The sequence below is a fragment of the Pinus tabuliformis genome, chromosome 4_2 (genome assembly GCF_031772625.1).
Source record: "Pinus tabuliformis cultivar Carrire ecotype Pingquan chromosome 4_2, CPIR1, whole genome shotgun sequence".
Taxonomy (NCBI): Eukaryota; Viridiplantae; Streptophyta; class Pinopsida; order Pinales; family Pinaceae; genus Pinus; species Pinus tabuliformis.
The window spans coordinates 216475761-216494374 of NC_142304.1; the positions used below are offsets into that span (position 1 = coordinate 216475761).

Consider the following 18614-nt stretch of genomic DNA (forward strand, 5'->3'; position numbering starts at 1 on the left):
CAGTTTTTGGTTTTTATTCCTAGTTCTTTCCAAATTATGTATGTTACTTTCTTTGCACTGTGTCTAATCTTGACAAATCAGGAACAAAAGCATAAAATGTTTTCTTTTCTTTGTATGCTCTTTGTTATGCGATCTCGACAAGTAAAAGTAAAGAGAAAACTTACATTTTTTGTGCAAGCTAACTAAAATCTAGCTCCATTGTTGATGAGTTTTGGAAATTTTATTTCAAGTTGTTATTTGTTTTTAGATGAACGCACTTTTTTGGCAAACATACACTTTGAGGTGCAACAACAACAACAGCCTCATCCTTCTTCACTAGTAATGTTATGTTTTGCATTAGCTCACTTGGCTAAAAATTATTTTATTTAGTAAGAGGATTTGAGTTCAAATCTCTTTTGTAAATTACTTTTGCAACATCATCAACAACAACAATATCAGCAGTAGCAACAACAACAACATCGCCACCACTTCCATCTTTCTCCATTAGTGATGTTATGTTTTGTAGTAGCTCATTCGGTTAAAAGTTATTTCATTTATAAAGAAGCCTTAAGTTCAAGTCTTTTTTTTACGTTACTTCTTGAAAAAAAAAATATGACAACTTAAGTTATCGTAAAACTTTATTGTAAAATGCATTTCACTTGTATTATACAGGGGAATCACTATATATATATATATATATATATATATATATATATATAGATATCATTTTTTTTTTGCATACAACTTTTTTTAATTAGGTTCAACTCATGAGACATGTCTGAGGGGATTGAACTTCCAATAACTTGGATTCGCAAGGGCTTGCAAACTTGCATTTTACCAATTGTGCTATCACCCACAAAACTTTTTGCAAGCAACTTTCATCTATAAAGTAATTTTATTATAAAAGTAATTTTCATTTATTTTATAAATGTGGATTACTTCATAAAGTAACTTATTTGTAAAAGTGAACTTATGGGCAAAACTAGAGAAGAAAAATAAAATCTTATTTATTGGCAACATCCATCACCGCGTGGACCAACTTTTACCTGCCACATGGCTCTTTGTTATCGCTTATTTTTTTTTTTTTTTAGATGATATAACTTTCACATCTGAATTTTGTTTTCTATGCCACTTTTTTCTAAACAACCTATCTTTTCAAGAACTTTCCAACTAGACATTTTGTTTCAACTTCTGAATTCATATTATCTGCATATTATAATATGGCTACTTCAAGTGAACTTTTTTTTATCGTTACCAACTACTTCTCATGGAAATCTCACATGGAATATGTACTAAAAATAATTATTCCATGTTACCTTGCAAAAAGAAAAAGTCCTCACTAATAAGAAAGTCAATTGGGATAATAAGAATAATGAAGCTTGTGGATTAATCAGAATGTCCATTTCTTTTGGTTTATGATTTCATATTCTAGGAATTGTTATGGCTGGAATAAGCCTAAGAAAAGCTGAAAAAAACATTTGGTGAACCTAATGTGATTGGATTTCATTAGCTTGAAATTCAAATCATGAATTTAAGTCATATTGATTTCTCTTGTATTGAATATTATTTATCTAAGTTCGAAACACTTGGACATTTAACTGAAGATTGTAAAGTCAATCTAAAGGATGACTGATGCATATATGCTATTGTTTCCAAGTTTCGTTCTACATATTCTATTTTCATATCTATATGTTATGCCCCTAGAAAAGCTTTTAGGAGTTGTATATCAAGACCATACCCTTGAATATTTTTATCTATTTGATTGGTGAGCAAGACATGCTCTTGCATATTAGAGAGATCAACATTGCAAGTACATTTAATAAGACCTTAGATAAAACAAAGCCTCCAAAGAAGTAACATTCTTACAACAATAAGCAAAACAAGTGTCCCAAACCCTCTCAACTATTTTCTACCACCCAATGGTGACAAAGGCCCAAAAATATAAAAGTAAGAAGTCTAACAGACATTACAATTATTGTGGAAAAGATGGTCATATGGAGTCTAAATGTTTTAAAATGATGAAAGCCTTGGATCCAAGAATGAAGAAACACAACGTTAATCTTGTTCTTCTTCTTCTAACACTTCTTCTCATGGACATGCACTTTCAACATTCAATTTCTCTTTTAATGCAACCTACACTTTAATATTTGACCTTGAGAATGTCTTTACCATTTGAATAATTGATGATATTATTCAAGTGGAAAAGACATCAATCTTGATCCTAAGAATGTCTTTGCCACCCGAATAATTGATGATATTACCAGGTTGCACAAGTTTGACAACTTTGGATCATCTCATTTTTCCATAGTTTTTATTACTTACTTTAGCAAAATTTGACATGATCAATTTGTCCACCAAAACTATCACTCATAGTAGCAACTATGCAATCAAAAAATGGTGGCTAGTCTTCCTCTCACTTCTTAAAGAGTTGGTGTTTGCGCTAGTTGTGTTCTCGACAAACATCATAAAAAAAAAAAAAAAAATGTTGACAAATGTGTCACTTGGCATGCCTTAACCCCTCTGCAGCTTGTTCAAAGTGATTTGTGTGATTGACGTACTGCACTACATACATTCAAATGCAACATATTGTTCCATATACACCACAACAAAATGGTGTTGTTGAAAGAAAGAAACATACATTAAAGTAAATGGCTAATTGTGTGATTCAATTTAAGAGATTAAGTCTTCATTATTGGGAAAAATCAATCACTTGTGCAAATTACACAGTGAATCACATCACCACAAAAACTTTAAAAAATACAACACCAAAAGAAGCATGCATAAAAATTAACCTAGATGTAAGCCACTTTCATGTATTTGGTAGTGTAGCATGGGTTCACAATTTTTACAAGAAAAGGAAAGCTTTACACCCTAAAAGTGAGAAGTGTATTTTTGTTTGATATTCTGACTATGTAAAAGGTTATAAACTTCTTCAACCTCATTCCAATAAAATAGTCATTAGAAAATATGTTAAATTTGATGAAAATCTCTTGGTTTGTGAGCATAATTCAACAATTGTGCCTTCGTCGGCCTGTGAGCCATCTTTGGTGTTTGTGCCACCTTATGTTCCTATTCTAGTTTCTTCTTCAAATGATGATGTTGAGGATGAAAATCCACCTCTTCCTTCTCACCTTCCTCTAGATGAATCCATTGAACATAAACCTGCAGCAACACCATAACTTCTTATATGTGTTTTTTCAACATGACAAGCAACTGATGATCTTGTCGTTGATCCTATAGATCAAAGTCACACTCATTTACGATTAATTCAACGAGACTCCTCTCTTTTGGTTCAAGTTTCGAAGACCCATGATCTAGAAACAATGATGAAGCTTCACATCATCCAAATTGGGAAGTAATGATGAATAAATAATATCGTCCATTGATGGTGAATGATACTTGAGAACTTGTCCCTCTTCCAAAAGGAAAAAAACTTATCAAATGTAAATGGGTGTGTACAACTAAGTATGTATCAGATGGAATTGTTGAAAGACACTTGACTCATCTAGTTGCTAAAGGATTATCTCTAAAGTTGAAGGAATTGACTACAATAAAATCTTTTCCCATTACGAAAATGAATTCCATTCGCCTTGTTCTATCCCTTGTTGCCTCATGCATATGGGAGGTCCATCAGATATAGGTTAAATCCACCTTTTTGCATGGGGATCTACAAAAAGAGATTTACGACTCCAACTTTGTTTATCACCTAAAGAAATCTCTCTATGGTCTTAAACAAGCTGTCGAATTTGGTATGCAAAAATGGACAACTTTCTTCTTGACACCGACTTTTCTAGATGTCATTTTGACCCTAATGTCTATAGCAAGAAAGTAAAAAGCTATCTCATAATCCTTGTTCTTTATGTTGATGACCTTATCCTCATTGGCAATGGCCCTAAACTTTTAACTCATGTGAAATCAAACCTTAAAATGAAGTTTGAAATGATAGACTTAGGTTATCTTCATTATTCCCTTAGCTTCCAAGTATTACAAACTAAGGAAGGAATTTCTCTTTCTTAACCCAAGTATGCATGTGACCTTTTTCGACGCTTTCACATGTAAGATTGTAAACCAACCCCTTCTCCCTTTTAATCCAAAGTCAAACTTGTTGCCACATGCACTACACCTGAAGTTGATGCCACTTTGTACCAATAATTAGTTGGTAACCTCTTATATTGACTCATACCCATCTTGATCTAGTTCAAACTTGCTTCACTAATAAAGTGCCATCAAGCTTGCCAAAGACCTAGTTCAACATCAATGAAGCAACTGCATCAAGCTACAAATGCACTTCATCAAAAAACTTATTCATGGGCGAGTTATTGAAGTGCTCTTTTGCCCTACTAATGATCCAATTGCAAACCTTTTCACAAAGACTATTATAAAAACAAAGTGTTCTAAACTTAATATATGTTAATAGTGCAAGAAGTTGTCAATACAAGGATATGCTCTAATGCCTCATTCATTCTCTTTTTGTATCACCTTTGTAAATCCTTTATTACCATCCCAAGTTGTTCTTAAGAGGGAATGTTAGGATATTTAGACGCATAGAAGTTAGTTAAGTTCAACTTGGTCTAATGTGTCTATTAAAATGTGTTTCTTTAGTATGCATTGGTTGCATTATAATCTGACAAGCATTATATGTTTTAGATTGGGTGATTTGATGACTCATATTCTCCTGGTTGCATTATAATATGACAAGCATTATATGTTTTAGACAGGCTGATTTGATGGCTCATATTCTCCTCGTTACTAAGAGCAAATGATGCATGAATTAACACCTGATTAGTTCAAGATCTCTATTTAAAGAGCATGGAGGGTCATTTTTGATGATCAATTGTGAGAAAATATTTTGTGTACAAATTTTCTTTTGCATTAATAAAATTGTCTCAAATGACCATGTTGACTAGCACTATGAAGTGTTTCCTTTCTAGAGTGTTTATATCACATAAAAATATTAGTGTGATAATTTTTTATTTGCATCAAGCGGATTATTATCACTAACAATGTAAAGCAAATTGGTATAAGTTCTTCCCAAATCACCAATTAAACAAAAAATGACCAATAAACTTCTCCAAATATTTATCCAAACTTAAATGCATTCAAAATATTTTAAATTCTTCCTAAAAATATAAAAAATATTCATTTAAAAAAATAAAAATAAAAGTATTCTAAATCACTTCATAAATTTTTAATACCTCAACTTCTTCCACATATCAGCCATTTAAATACCTATCTATATATTAAAGAAAAGGAAAAAATATTAAATTTTTTATTTATAAAAGAAATTTTTATTAAGAATAATTTTTTCCTTATCTCTTCAGTTCATTTCGAGCAAAAATAAATTTCATTTTATTTTTAAAATAAATTTGATTTTACAATATATTAAAACACATCATTTGATATTAAATTCATTCTAAGTTTGAACTTAGATGACCTCTAACAAAGTATTTATATATAATAATTTTTAGAATTTTATATTATAATATTATTTTTAATCTGTTTAAATATTATAATGTTTTAAACTAATTTTAATTTTCATTTATTAACAAAATATTTATATATAATAATTTTTAGAATTTTATATTATAATATTATTTTTTAATCGGTTCAAATATTATAATGTTTTAAACTAATTTTAGTTTAGATTTAGATTTATTAAATATCAAAAAGATTAAGTTTAAAATTAAAATAGATCAAAATTGATATTCTTACCTTTTATAAATTATTATTTTTACATTCTATAATAAATTTCCTAATCCTTTTAAATAAACTTCACCCTAATAAATGTCATAAACTTGTAAAATACAATAAACTCATATTACATAAAACTTAGAATTTACAAAATCGCTACCAAAAACATAGAATTTCCGAAATTTTATAATGAAAATTTACCTAATCGCTACCAAAAACATAGAATTTCCGAAATTTTATGATGAAAATTTACGATATCGCTACCGAAAACATAGAATTTCCGATAGTTTATAATGAAAATTTACCTAATTCTATCACCGTTCCGAAATTTTATAATGAAAATTTACCAGATGCTATCCTGTTCGTTTGCGGATTTCTGGCCTGCTTTTGATGTTTGCCCCCATTTGACTATGGCAATAGATAGCTACTCTGCTGCAACAAACTAAGGCTTGCAATGTGTAGGAGCTGACATATGTCTTCGGCAAATTCGTAAACCTTGTCAAAGTGGTTCAATGTCACGAGGTCGATGCTCCATTTTTCAGTCATTATCTCACACACTGAATTTCATTTTACGGGATGGCACTGAGTACTCCATTGCTATCTAAGATCGCAATCGTCCACGCGGAGAACAAAGCTTTGAGTTCAAACACCGGACACTATTATCTTCCCTGTTGCACGAAAAAACACAGGAGCTTCAAATGGATCTCTTCTGGCAAGACGAGGCTTGAGGGGAAAAGGGGGTTGATACCTTTATACACAAAATGCAGGCCACCGCCTATGTCGTGTGTTGCAGAAGAAGGCGTTGTCTCAATAGTAGAGGAGGTGCCATGGGAGGGTGCCGTAATCTACAGGCGGAGCGCCTCCCAAACCCATTTCGAGTACTGTACTACTCTGGAGAGACTCGACCTTTCTAATTTATCCTCCGAAATATCGAAGTCCACAGCGTCTTCCATGGGCATTAGGGTTACGAGAGGAGTAACAGATTATCCCTTGGGGACGCCGGTTCAAATCTCGATCGATGTCAGTCGGAGAAAGAGAGATTTGAAACTCGATGGAATAATTCGGACATTCATAACCTTAATGTGCAATAGGTAAATATCTTATTTTCCGTACCCTAACGATCTCTTCAAACTCTAATGGAAGGGTTTTAGCTGTTTGTTGTTTACTTGCTTTCATTTTTAGTATTATGAGGGTTTCTAGTGGTAATGAATGAACCAGGTGTGGGGAGCCAGCGGCAGAGCGTGTATTCTCAAACTTTTGCCTGCTGCTCACCGAAAAACCTCTGAAGGCACCCACTCAAAAGACGCTTAGGATTGTGTCGTGGGCAGATAAATCAAAGGGAGATGGTGAAATTGGTGAGGATGAAGAAGAGACTGAGATTGACTTGGATGACCAAATGCATTTTCCTGCAGAGGAGAAAGAAATAGATATTTCAAAATATATTCGCGATACCGTGCACCTTGAATTCACCATCAACGGTGTTTGTGATGTAAATTGCAAAGGATTGTGTCTCAGTTGTGGTACTAACCTCAATAGGAACAGCTGCACATGTGGAACCCAAAACGAATATGTTGTTTATGGGCCATTAGGAGGGTTGAAGAAACAAATGCAAAAACAGTAAAATGTTACTCACATGGTTAACATAACAGGTATTTTACTTCCGTGTTACTGTGATTGATTTTTTTGAGGGAAACAGGTTTTTCTTTTTGAAAATGATGCTTATATGAATCAGACAAAGGTATCTTTACGCAAAGATATCATCAGCTTCCCAAATCCCTGGGGATTTAAGGGGAGATGCAAAGTCTTCAAAAAAAAGGATGAAAGGACAGCCCAACCTCAAAATCTTAATTCACCAATAATCCACAAAAATGGATTTGCTAAAAAAAGGAAGTTAATTACATGCTTCACTCTTTCATATGGAATATTACAGGCAATGGTGTGAGTTATTATCCTGCAAGGGAAGGGATATGATTTGTATCTTTTCTATGATGAAGATCCATCGTAAATTTGTATTTATTTTGTTTCTTATTAATCTAGCATTACATTCTTTTTCCATCTAGCTGTTTATTCTATTTCTTATATTCTCTGTGGAACGTTGGAAATTTTAAAATACTAGAGCAGACGCATTAGCTGTTTTTGATATACTTGCTAAAGGGAAAGTATGTGGCATGCATATATGGGTATGTCAGACAATGTTCTGCATAGATAAACACTGTTAATAACTTGCAGCATATTGGGCTAGCTATTATCTTATAGGTCATTTGCATATGCTGAAGAAGAAGTTGCTGAATTGGGCTCCAGGCTTGTAGAGTTGGCCATGACCACTGAAGAAATTGCAGATAAAATTGGAGATAAGCTTCCTGTTTCACTCTTTCAAGTGACATCATCCTGGTCATCTTGATCTTGTTCTTGTTCTGGTTCTGATGGTGATGATGTTAGTGAGTGTGTGGTGTGCTTAAGAAAATTTCATGGAGGAGAGGAAATTTGTTGCCTGGTGATGATGTTAGTGAGTGTGTGGTGTGCTTAAGAAAATTTCATGGAGGAGAGGAAATTTGTTGCCTGCCTCGTCGTCATGTATTCCGTAAGATTTATGTGGACAAACGGATTCTGGATTATCAGAATATGAGATGTCGTATTTGCAGAGTATTCCTTGCTTTTCCTGTAGAAATTGGAATTTATATATAAATGAAATAGTTAATGTCATCTACATTAACAATGTTATGGTAAGAACTATACTATATTAAATTATAATATATTCAAAGGTTGTATATCTTAGTTATCAATGTCCAAACTGGTGGCTTTGACAGAAGCAATATCCAGGCTGATAGAGTAGAAACGATTACTCCTACGCTTCAAAGGACATTTTTAACCTCCACTGCCCTTAGATTTGGTATGCATTTTCGGATTGGTTTGTTGGCAAATTTCAGTTGTTGATAGTAAACATTGGGCTTATGGGCCAGATTTGCAGAGTTTAAAATGGCCCCTTTTTTCTACAAAACCATCCGAGGGATCCAAGGTTTAGTTGGACTTGAAATATGTAGAGTTTGTTGCTGATGTGATATTTTTTGAAAGTGATGACAAGATAATTATGCCTCTGTGATAACTGTCGTGATAAAATTGGGCTACTCAGGAAAGCAAACATCAATTGGTATCCTGAACAACTGGGAGTTTATTTTTTAGGCTGCATCAACTTATTAATTTATAGTTTGGATTATTTAAAATAAAATTCATGTAGACTACATAGATGGAGGAAATCACCCATGCTCATAATCAGTATTTAAATAGAGAGATTACCTTGGAGATGTACCATGAAAAAACAAAAGTCTTGCTATAATTTTCAATTTCATATGCACCAAAGTAAAAGAAATCATGCTCTCTAGGGAAAAGAAGTAAACCACACAAATATTATAGCCATACATACATGCTACAAAGATGGATGAAATACTCAATATGCATTTTATAGGTCTTTAATAGGGATGTTTACCTACTGTCTTGAGGTCCATGAAACTCCACATTGAATTTGTGCATTCCATTGTTCAACATCTCCACTTTATAGTCGCTTACCATCCTACAAGAACAATAAAGGATAACATAATCCCAACATCAAAATAGGAATGTGTCTGTTGGTTCAATCAATAAGAATCCAATACAAAATGAAAAGAGGAGTTTGAGAAAAATAAGAATCAATAATTGCAAAGCCCTTCAATGGGTACTTGGATAACAAGTGTAGAACTACATTGCATTTGAAGTTTAGTCAATAGGGTTATAATAAAGAATGAAAAGGGTAGAAGATAAAAGCAATTGCCAAAAGTTTCCTATCAGGAATCGAAAATATTATGCAATTATCAAATAGCTTATTGTTTCATACTAATGACTTTTTTAATGTTATTTTTTGGGGAAATATATATCAAATTTCACTGTGATAGAATACAAATGTACATCAGGAATGATACATCATCGAACCAAAATGCGGGCACATGGGCTCGCCCTCCCTACATCAGCAAGGAGAGCTAGAATGTTTGCTTTGGATTTCAAACATTTGACCTTTCTTTCCTTCATTTTTCTCCCATCTCAACTATGAATATATAAAAGAGATTGAAAGAAATATAACTAAGGTTCCATGGCAGTGTTGAAACACCTAAATACTTATAAGGATATTTCAGGATGATAGAGCCATACATTTTTGGGACACATTTCTATCTGCAAACATGCATAACACAATTATGCTAGCAGGAGTTGGACCAGATAGACTATCCTCTGAAAATTCAAAAGGGTTAAGGCACAAGGACCACCTTTCATAAACATGGAACCATTGATAATGATACACTCCTTTGAGGTTGGAGTGTGCCCATTTCTTTTTGCAAATCCTATTGGATATCTTCATCAAGTGTTTACAGCTACTTTTCTGGTAATTTTATTCTATTTTCAGAAGAAACTATGTTTACAGCTATTTTTTCAATATTTTTGTTCAATTTTCAGGAGAAACTATCATTTGCTCACTAGGGTGTAGTTTTCTCAACTCTTGTAACAAACTCTGGGCGTATTTCATGGTCGATCTAGCTGCAATATATGCATATTTTCAACTACTGTTGCAGTATGTGTTAACAAAATATTTTGGGTATGCTCAATAATAAGAGAAGAGGTTGGTTTTTCGCTTGGATTTCCAGCTTGTGTGCCCCTTTTCTTGAAGAAGGCTACTCCCCTCACTGAACATAAGGCCCTGCTACCCATCAATTTTTTGGGGGTACTAAACAGGATAATAAATGTCATGAGGAGCAACATGGTCTTACGATTAGACAATAAAAAATGCCATCACACCCTTCCCATCATAGTGAAATTGGTAGCCTTGATGTGGTCTTTGTGAAATCGAAAGGAATAAAGGACATTCTATGCAAGAGTTTATTTCATTTGGTTGGGGCCGCCCTACAAAAAGTATGTCGCCTTAAACTGCTATAAGTTGTCCCACGAGTTGCACAAAACATATGAGATCTTTTAGCAGAATATCATAATGGTATATTCTTATGCCTATGTTCATTTACCATTGCACATTGCTTCCAGCTTCAATGATTCGGTAAGAGAAGTCCCGTGTATATATTCCTCATGGAAAGGAGAGCGTTGTTGTACTATATCAGTTGGCTTTATCTGAATAAGATTTTTGTAGCTTCTTGTGGGTACAAAGTTGGACATGGGTATCCATGTAGGGGAGAGGTTGGCTCTACGCTGGAAGATAAAACTATAGCAAGAAACTTAGAAACCAGAATGGCTTTTGTACAGTTTTTTTTATCAGATTGAAGGGCAGCTAGGTATAGTTTTGTTTTAGGTCTGCAAGTATGAAGAATGTACAGGACACAATCTAGCCACTAACTTGGCACAAGGATGCACTCAGCTTAGAATTCTATGTAATGTATATATGGCATCATCTCTTAGAAAGACCTGTAGCTGTAATGACTAAAATACCCAATACACAGTGATTAAATGAGATTATTACAACGGATTTAGAAGGATGTACAGTGCATGTTTCAAACCTGTGGAGTGCTCCTATATTCAGAAAAGGGTGGATGGTAAACACAACAAGTGTTTTGGCATGTATATACTATATATATCTATATATAGCTATTGTATACGTGGTGGGCCGACTTCAAGATTACATAATTGTTAAAATTGGCAACTAGGGCGAAACTCCATGTGGGTATACTTATTCATGGCCACTGATATTTTTCTTGGATTCCTCTCGTCGAGAGGTGTAGGCTTGATCTAAATATCATCCGATTCCGATAAGTATTCATGGAGATATGAATTTATTTGTGTTATGGGACAATTCGTTAAGGTCGGCTAGCAACCAAATTGCCCACACTTGTACTCAACGTTTTAGTATAAAAATAGGTGGTTTGCTAGTCATTTGCACACACACTCTTCTTGTGATCTCTTCTTTTCCACTTGTCTTTGGGTTTGGTGGGAGGAGAGATCCTAAGAGACAATGCTGCCCTAATGGAGAAGGCTAAACGCTGGTATGAAGCAAGCCCTAACCGCTGACCTAATAAAAACACAGTCATGAAGTCAGAATGCCCTAGCCACAGGTCTAAAGGAAGTTTATGCAGCTGAGGAGATGCCTTAGACCTAGTTGTTGTCATGGGTAAGAAGGAGCTACGCTGCCTAATGAAGATGCCACCTAAATGCAGTCATGAAACAAGGGTTATAATGTTGTCATGCCCTAAACGCAGAGAGACCTAAACTTTGTCCTAGAAGAATCTAAGCTGCAGCCTATTGTTGTCATGGATGCCCCTATGGAGATGACCTTAAGGCCTAAACGCAGTCATGATGAAGAACGAAGTCATGATGAAGCTGCCCTAAACGCATTAATGGTGAAGACCTAAACATTGTCCATAAAAGATCTACACGCTGGTCTAAAAGAGACCTCACAGCTGTTCTGTGTTATGCCCTAGTCACAGTCCAAATGCACCCTACATGCTGGCCGTATTCCGCAGCAAAAGAAGGGCTCCATGCTACCCTAACCAAGGAGATCTAATCCGCAGTTTGAAGAAGCTTTCATCTAGCCCTATCTGCAATAAAGGAGGTCCACTCTCAGCTGAAGATACGCAGCCCTAGCTGCACTAACCACGGGCCTGATCCGTAGCTATTGTACAACCCTCATTCTCAGTCCAAACAAGGTGATTACAACGCTGTCATATCTGGCCCATCCGCTGTAAGGAACAACACTTAACCTCATCAAGTGAAAGGTCACTTGGTCACAGTAAAAGAGGTTTCTGCGTTGAAGTGACCTGAGGCCTCAAGATGTTGTGGGGGGCTTCTAAATTCACAATAGATGACAGCATTGTACCAAGGTAATGAATAATCTTGTTCCAAGATTTATCTAGGCCTGGTGAAAGAATTTACAAGTTACAACTTGCTGCTTTGCTAGGCTGCAAGCCATAGCAAGCAGCTAAGGCTGTCCTGAGGTCACAATGCAGCATGTATTATATAATGGTGCAGCATAGTGCAGAGTGACAGTGGTGCAGCACAGTGATGATGGACATGTTGATGGTGCAACATGGTGCAACACAGTGATGATGGACATGGTATGATGGTGCAGCATAGTGATAGATACAGCAAGGTGATGGAATCACCTGAGTCCAAATCAGCTACCTCATGTGACATTTTCTTAGAGAAGATCTCTGCTTTTATTTTGATAAGTCAAAATGTTGACTTTTGATGTATATGTACCATAGTTTTAAAACTCCGACTCCGACTCCGACTCGGCCAAGGGTCGACTCCAACTCGGTATCTACTCGGCCGGCTCGATTTCAGTGACTCGGTCGTTGTAAAAAATACATTAAATATTTATTTTTTATAAAAACACATAATTTTAAAGATTTTCATTCATGTTTCCAAACACACAGCATTAGAATATAGATAAAACACAACATATGATCAAAATAGGCTCATGAATATATCCATTATATCAAAATGGCACCCAGTGCATTGTCCAATACCTAACGATGATGATATAGAGATCAAAACAAAAACACATAACCAAGGAGGCTATAAGTGGCCTCTACAACAAAAGTCTGTGACCAGTACTACTGGCTACTGCTAGAGTTGCCAACGTCATCTGGCTCAGTGTTACTTGGGAGCAGGAGCAAAAACGGGAGCAGGAGCGATATTTTCAGAAGCTCCTGGTTTGGGAGCAAATCCCAGAGGAGTTCAACAACCAATGTCACTAACATCAAGGTACATAGAGCGATTGGTGCTCTTGATTAAATACAAGTTCCATACCCTAATAAATGACAACATTCAATGGAAACATTGCAATCCTCCAATCCTGAAATCCTGAAAAACTGATAAGTCTGCTGGATTTTGAATGAAATCTAAAATTCTACTTTCTCCATATGAAATCCAATGAGGCCGAAACCACTCTCAAACATCCTGACTCATTTCATGGTAATGTTAAAAATTTAAGTAAAAGGATGAAAATGAAGATTAAGGAGAATGCCACTTTTACTTTAAGAATTTAACATTACCATGAAATTTGAATAGCATATCAATAGTAGAGAGCATTTGAGTGTGTTAAATAGGGTTTGGGAGGGGGAAATGGACCCCAAATAACATTTAACTAATTCATAAAACACAATGGAGTCCAAACCAATTAGCAAACACCTTAAAAGATCATTAAAAAATTGTTAAATCGTTGTTTTACTGGGGTTACAGGTCGCTGTTTGTGGCTCGGCCGAGTTAGTGTGGAAACGGCTGAGTTTGGCCGAGTTGGCTGACTCGGCCAAACAAGCTGTTTCTTCTACCGAGTCACTCCTGAGGGCAACAAAACGGATCAACTCGACCGTTTCGGTTTCGAAACGGCCGAATTTTAAAACTATGATATGTACTATCTCTCTATGTTGAACTATTGAAGAACATATAAGAAGAATTGATTGAGGGTTTCCCCACATTGGGGTTTGTCCCTGGATGGCGCCACATCTTGTGTCCTCTTGTCTTAGCTTGTCTTCTGTGATTTATGTTTATGTTTTATCTGCATTTTACTATCATGCAAAATGTGACTGCTAATCTGGAATTGATATTGAGTTAATGTGAAAAAATAAAGTAAATTGCTCTCAACATAGAACATACCTAAATTAACAATAATGAACATGGCCGAACTGAAATCAGAGTTGAATTGACCTTTGATTATATTTACATGAAGACTTGGGATTGATATGAGCTACAATTTTTAACTCAACTTCACAAGTGTATACGAAAGTCAACACTGATGTGCCCATGTTTGAAAACCCATATGCATGATGAAAGGTGTTAGAAACTACATTGTTGGTCCACCTGTTTACAGAGTTAGGGTCTTGCTTACATAGCACATTGAGCAAGTCATCGCAATAGATGTTGTTGCCCAGGGATGCGACGCTGCACACGAAAGTGGTGTGCTGGTTGCAATTACTGCGGTGACGTGTCACGTGTAACAAGGCACCACAACAAGTTTTGGTATGAATCATATTCAGAAGATTTTGATGAGATCCTTTCTCTTTGGTGAAATATAGAACATAAACTCTAGAAATGACATTATATGTAGGACTTCTAAGCTAAGTATATTTTTATTCACAAAAGCAAAGTGAGTGTGTTTGTTTTAGAAATTTGAAAGGATTCTCCTTATCTGGTGTTCACTACTCTATTTGCATTATTTTAAGAAACAACACCATGGATGTCCCAGTAACAAAGGCAGATTTAGTTGGATGGGGAATTGGTGACCCAACTCCCTGTAGAGAATTGAGAATGGTTTCTTTTTGTTATCAATTGGGAAGAAGTGTCAAAGAAAAAAATTCGTCAGTTCCTTTACCATTATTTGTTTTCATTTTGTAACATCGTGCCTATGATGTTATTTTGTGCAGGGATATTATAGTTGAGCATGTTGATATTGTGTTTGCAAATAGTAACGAAGCAAGGGCTTTGTGTGGTTTTAGTTCAAGCAGAAGTCTAGACTTAGCCAAAATCTTTTCACAATCTTTGTTTTCCAATAACCAGATTATAAATTTGTAAAAATATTCAATCAGACCAGATTTCAAGTACTTGAAGAGGGCAAACTGAAACAATTGAAGTTTCCTACGTTTCTTGAAATATTTTGAAGGATGTCATTTCTAAACTATATTCAATTTTCATCTGAGGACTGTTGGTTACGGTAGGCTGTATTTGCTGGATAAAACATGTGTATTTGTCCGTGCTGAAAAGACAGTTGAAGCCATATATATACGGAAACTAACCCATGCTTACCTTAATTGATTTTTTAATAGCATATGCATTTTTAGGTGGAAATATATTAACGTTCCTTGTATGATCTATTCAACTATCTGAGGTGTAAAGATGTACTGAAACTTATAAGACTTACTAATTGAATTGAATGTCTATATAGGTGATCACATTTTTCATGATAAATGAAAGCTTACCACTAACTGCTTCTAAGACCAAAAAATGTAGGAAGCAAATGGATTCGTACTTTGAATAAATATGTAATGTCAATGAAGAATGAAAAGTGTTGATTGAAAGATACTTTGGAAAAGATAATAAGAAACCTCGATACTTGAAAACATGATGTTTGAAGTATCCAATCTGATTATTGTGAAACCAATAGCTTAGAGCTCTTAGCAGTTGCGTATATCTTATATTTTATAGTGTTTCTATGTAATAACAATATTTTACTGTGGCTCATCTTGCAAATATGCCATGAGTTAGCTCAATTGGTTCAAGCACACTGTTTCAAGGTACAATTTACTTAGGTTGATTTTTAAAAGGCATATTGAGTGTTGAGTATTTTATTTCAGATGTTCCAAAATGCAGTTGTAATAGCAATGCATGCAGTTATAAAGTCAATCTTTTTCTTATCAAGCTCGGATATAACTTAAATTTAATAGGTCAATTTTTATTTGCATGATTGTGGAAACAAATTTTTTTTTTTGAATTTTTGTTGTTGTTGTGTTTTATAACAATCCTATCGACGTCTTTTTGCATCGTTTGGGGCAATTGTTAGTCTAATTCTGTAGAATCTTCATTATATCCAACAAACATACCTTTCCTTCTTGTAGCTTCTAGCTTGTTTCTTTTGTCCTTTGACACATGGAAATACACGGGGCAGCCAAAAATTCGTAGGTGACCAATATTGGTTGACACCAGTGAATACTTCCTTGGGAATCTTATTGTCCAAAGCTTGATGAGGCAACATGTTTTGAAAATATACCACTGTGTTCATTGCTTTAACCTAAAGGAACTTTGGCAGCATTTGATCATGGAGCATGGCTCAAGCAACTTACACAATGGACTTGTTCTTTCTCTCAACCATTGCGTTTTGCTTAGGAGTGAGTGTAAGGCACAATGGTCTCCTTGATTCCTTCCTTCTTGCAAAAACTCTGTGGATTCATTTGAGATGTTTTCCTCGTTGTTGTCAGACTTGAAGATCTTTATTTTCCTTTTTGTATGATTCTCCACCAAAGCCTTAAATTCCTGGAATATTTTGAATGCCTCATCCTTGTGCTTCAAATACTAGATCCATGTCTTCGTTGAGAAATTGTCGATGAAGGTGATGAATTAAAGATGATTCCCAAGTGAATGCAAGAGCATTGGATCACATATATCATAATGAATGAGATGAAGAATTTCTTCCATCTTGTTTTCACTAGAGGGGAGTGGTCCCCTCGTCTTCTTTTCACTTCCACACCCAAGGCATACTCCATCATGTTGAGCTTGAATGTCGGGGATCTCGGAAACCATCTTCTTCAATTTTGGAAATACATCACAGTGTAGATGGACCAGCCTTAGGTGCCACAACTCGCTTTGAAGATTTGTATTATGGACCATAGCTAGAAGAGGTCTTCTAGTGACTTTATAGAGTCCTTCAAACTTAGTTCCCAATGTGAAGGCATTTCTCATGTAGGATTCAACAAGCCAAGTAAGTACTTTCCCTTTAATAAATGCAACCCTCATTCCTTTATCCTCCAAGGTAGATATGGAAACCAAATTATTCTTCAATCCCGACACTTATAATACATTATGAAGCAAAACAAATTCCCCGGAGTTCAAATGAAATTTGACAAAACCAAAGCCCTTTACAGGTTGAGTGGTATTGTCACCAAGAATAATGTTCAAATTTGTCTCTCTCTCCAAATTAGAGAGAACCCCCTTATATCCAGAAAAGTGATGAGAAGCCCCATTATGAACCAGTCAACTATCACAAGAGTCTGGAGGAGATGAATTAGCTAATGCAGAAATAAGAATATATTTTGATTGATTGGTAACATTGCCTTCATAACTGGGGTTCCTTGGCCTTTTTGGAGGATGATAGTTATCATCACAATCATTGGGGGAGTCTCTTCTTCTTTCATTCCTTCTTTTTCCCTTGAGCAACATAGGCAAAGAGCTCTCCTTCATTTGATCCTTGAATTCTTCCTCTAGTTATCATTCTTGATTCTTCTTGAGTGAACTTTCCAACAAGTTCATCAAAAGACGAGAAGTTGTTGTTGTTACTTATAGTAGTAATGAAGGTTTCCCAAATGGGAGGGAGACCTCTAAGGGTTACAATCACCAATTCCCTAAAAGGTGGAGTTTCCCTAATTCTCTGCAATTGATCTCTAAGACGAGATATCCTCATAATGTATGATTGCATGGATTTTCCTTTGTTCGTCTTTGTGTCTTTGAGTTGATCTTTCAAAGAGATGATTTTGTTCAAATTGTTGACTTCATACATGCCAACTATCTTATCATACATGTCCTTTGATCATCTCAAATTTCCAACATAGGCAAGTAGATTATCTTGTAAACCATTAGCTATAATTTCCTTTGCTTTTAACTCACCTTTCATATGCTTGTTTTTTACAGCAGCAGAAGTATTTTCCGGAGCCTCGAGTACTCTTCCTTGAATGAAGTCCAAAACATCATTGTTGTCAACTATGATATTCAATTTGACTTTCCATGCAACAAAGTTAGATGAGTCACCCAACTTCTCATGCTCCTTGAAGAAAGAAGAAGACATTTTTACCATAAAATTATTCCCTTTTTTTATTATCAACTACTAGGAAATGAATGCTCTTGCTTTATGTCTCTTGGGCTTGTCTTCACCTCAGCTTTGATTCCATGTTAATTTTTCATCACTTTGTTCTATGATGCATCTATTACTTAAACAATATTTAATAGCATTCAATTTCTCAATTTCACTTCTTCAATTATCCAATGACAGTAGAGCAATAGTAGATTGAACAAATGCACAAAGAAAGACAACCAAGAGATAAGACACACAAATTTGGTCAATGACCAGGGCAAAACCTACTGTGGGGAAAACCCTTCCAAATCTTCTTATTAGATTGTCTTCAAATGTTCAGTAGAGAGTACATTATCCAATATCAATTCAATATCCAAATAATGACAAAATACCAAGTAACTACTCGAGAGAGAGATGGAGTCAA

The 18614-nt window shown here is 35.0% G+C and overlaps 1 protein-coding gene across 4 annotated transcripts; it reads left to right on the top strand.

Annotated features, from left to right (window-relative positions):
* The first annotated feature begins 5978 nt into the window (after nucleotides 1-5978).
* Nucleotides 5979-15440, top strand: LOC149168868 (large ribosomal RNA subunit accumulation protein YCED homolog 1, chloroplastic-like). 4 transcript variants are annotated; one of them, XM_089428458.1, is made up of 3 exons: nucleotides 5979-6761; nucleotides 6889-7319; nucleotides 15057-15440. In XM_089428458.1, the coding sequence occupies exons 1-2, from the start codon at nucleotides 6247-6249 to the stop codon at nucleotides 7289-7291; spliced, it is 918 nt and encodes a 305-aa protein (XP_089284584.1). In that variant the 5' UTR covers nucleotides 5979-6246; the 3' UTR covers nucleotides 7292-7319; nucleotides 15057-15440. The 4 variants fall into 4 exon arrangements, with proteins under 4 accessions (XP_089284584.1, XP_089284582.1, XP_089284583.1 ...); XM_089428456.1 differs by lacking the exon at nucleotides 15057-15440 and adding an exon at nucleotides 7913-8316; XM_089428457.1 differs by lacking the exon at nucleotides 15057-15440 and adding an exon at nucleotides 7927-8316.
* Nucleotides 15441-18614: the final 3174 nt, after the last annotated feature.

Coding starts and splice junctions, on each gene's coding strand:
- LOC149168868 (XM_089428458.1), top strand. CDS start 6,247: ATGGCACTGAGTACTCCATTGCTATCTAAGATCGCAATCGTCCACGCG. Junction 6,762..6,888: donor ATAACCTTAATGTGCAATAG/GTAAATATCTTA, acceptor TGAATGAACCAG/GTGTGGGGAGCCAGCGGCAG.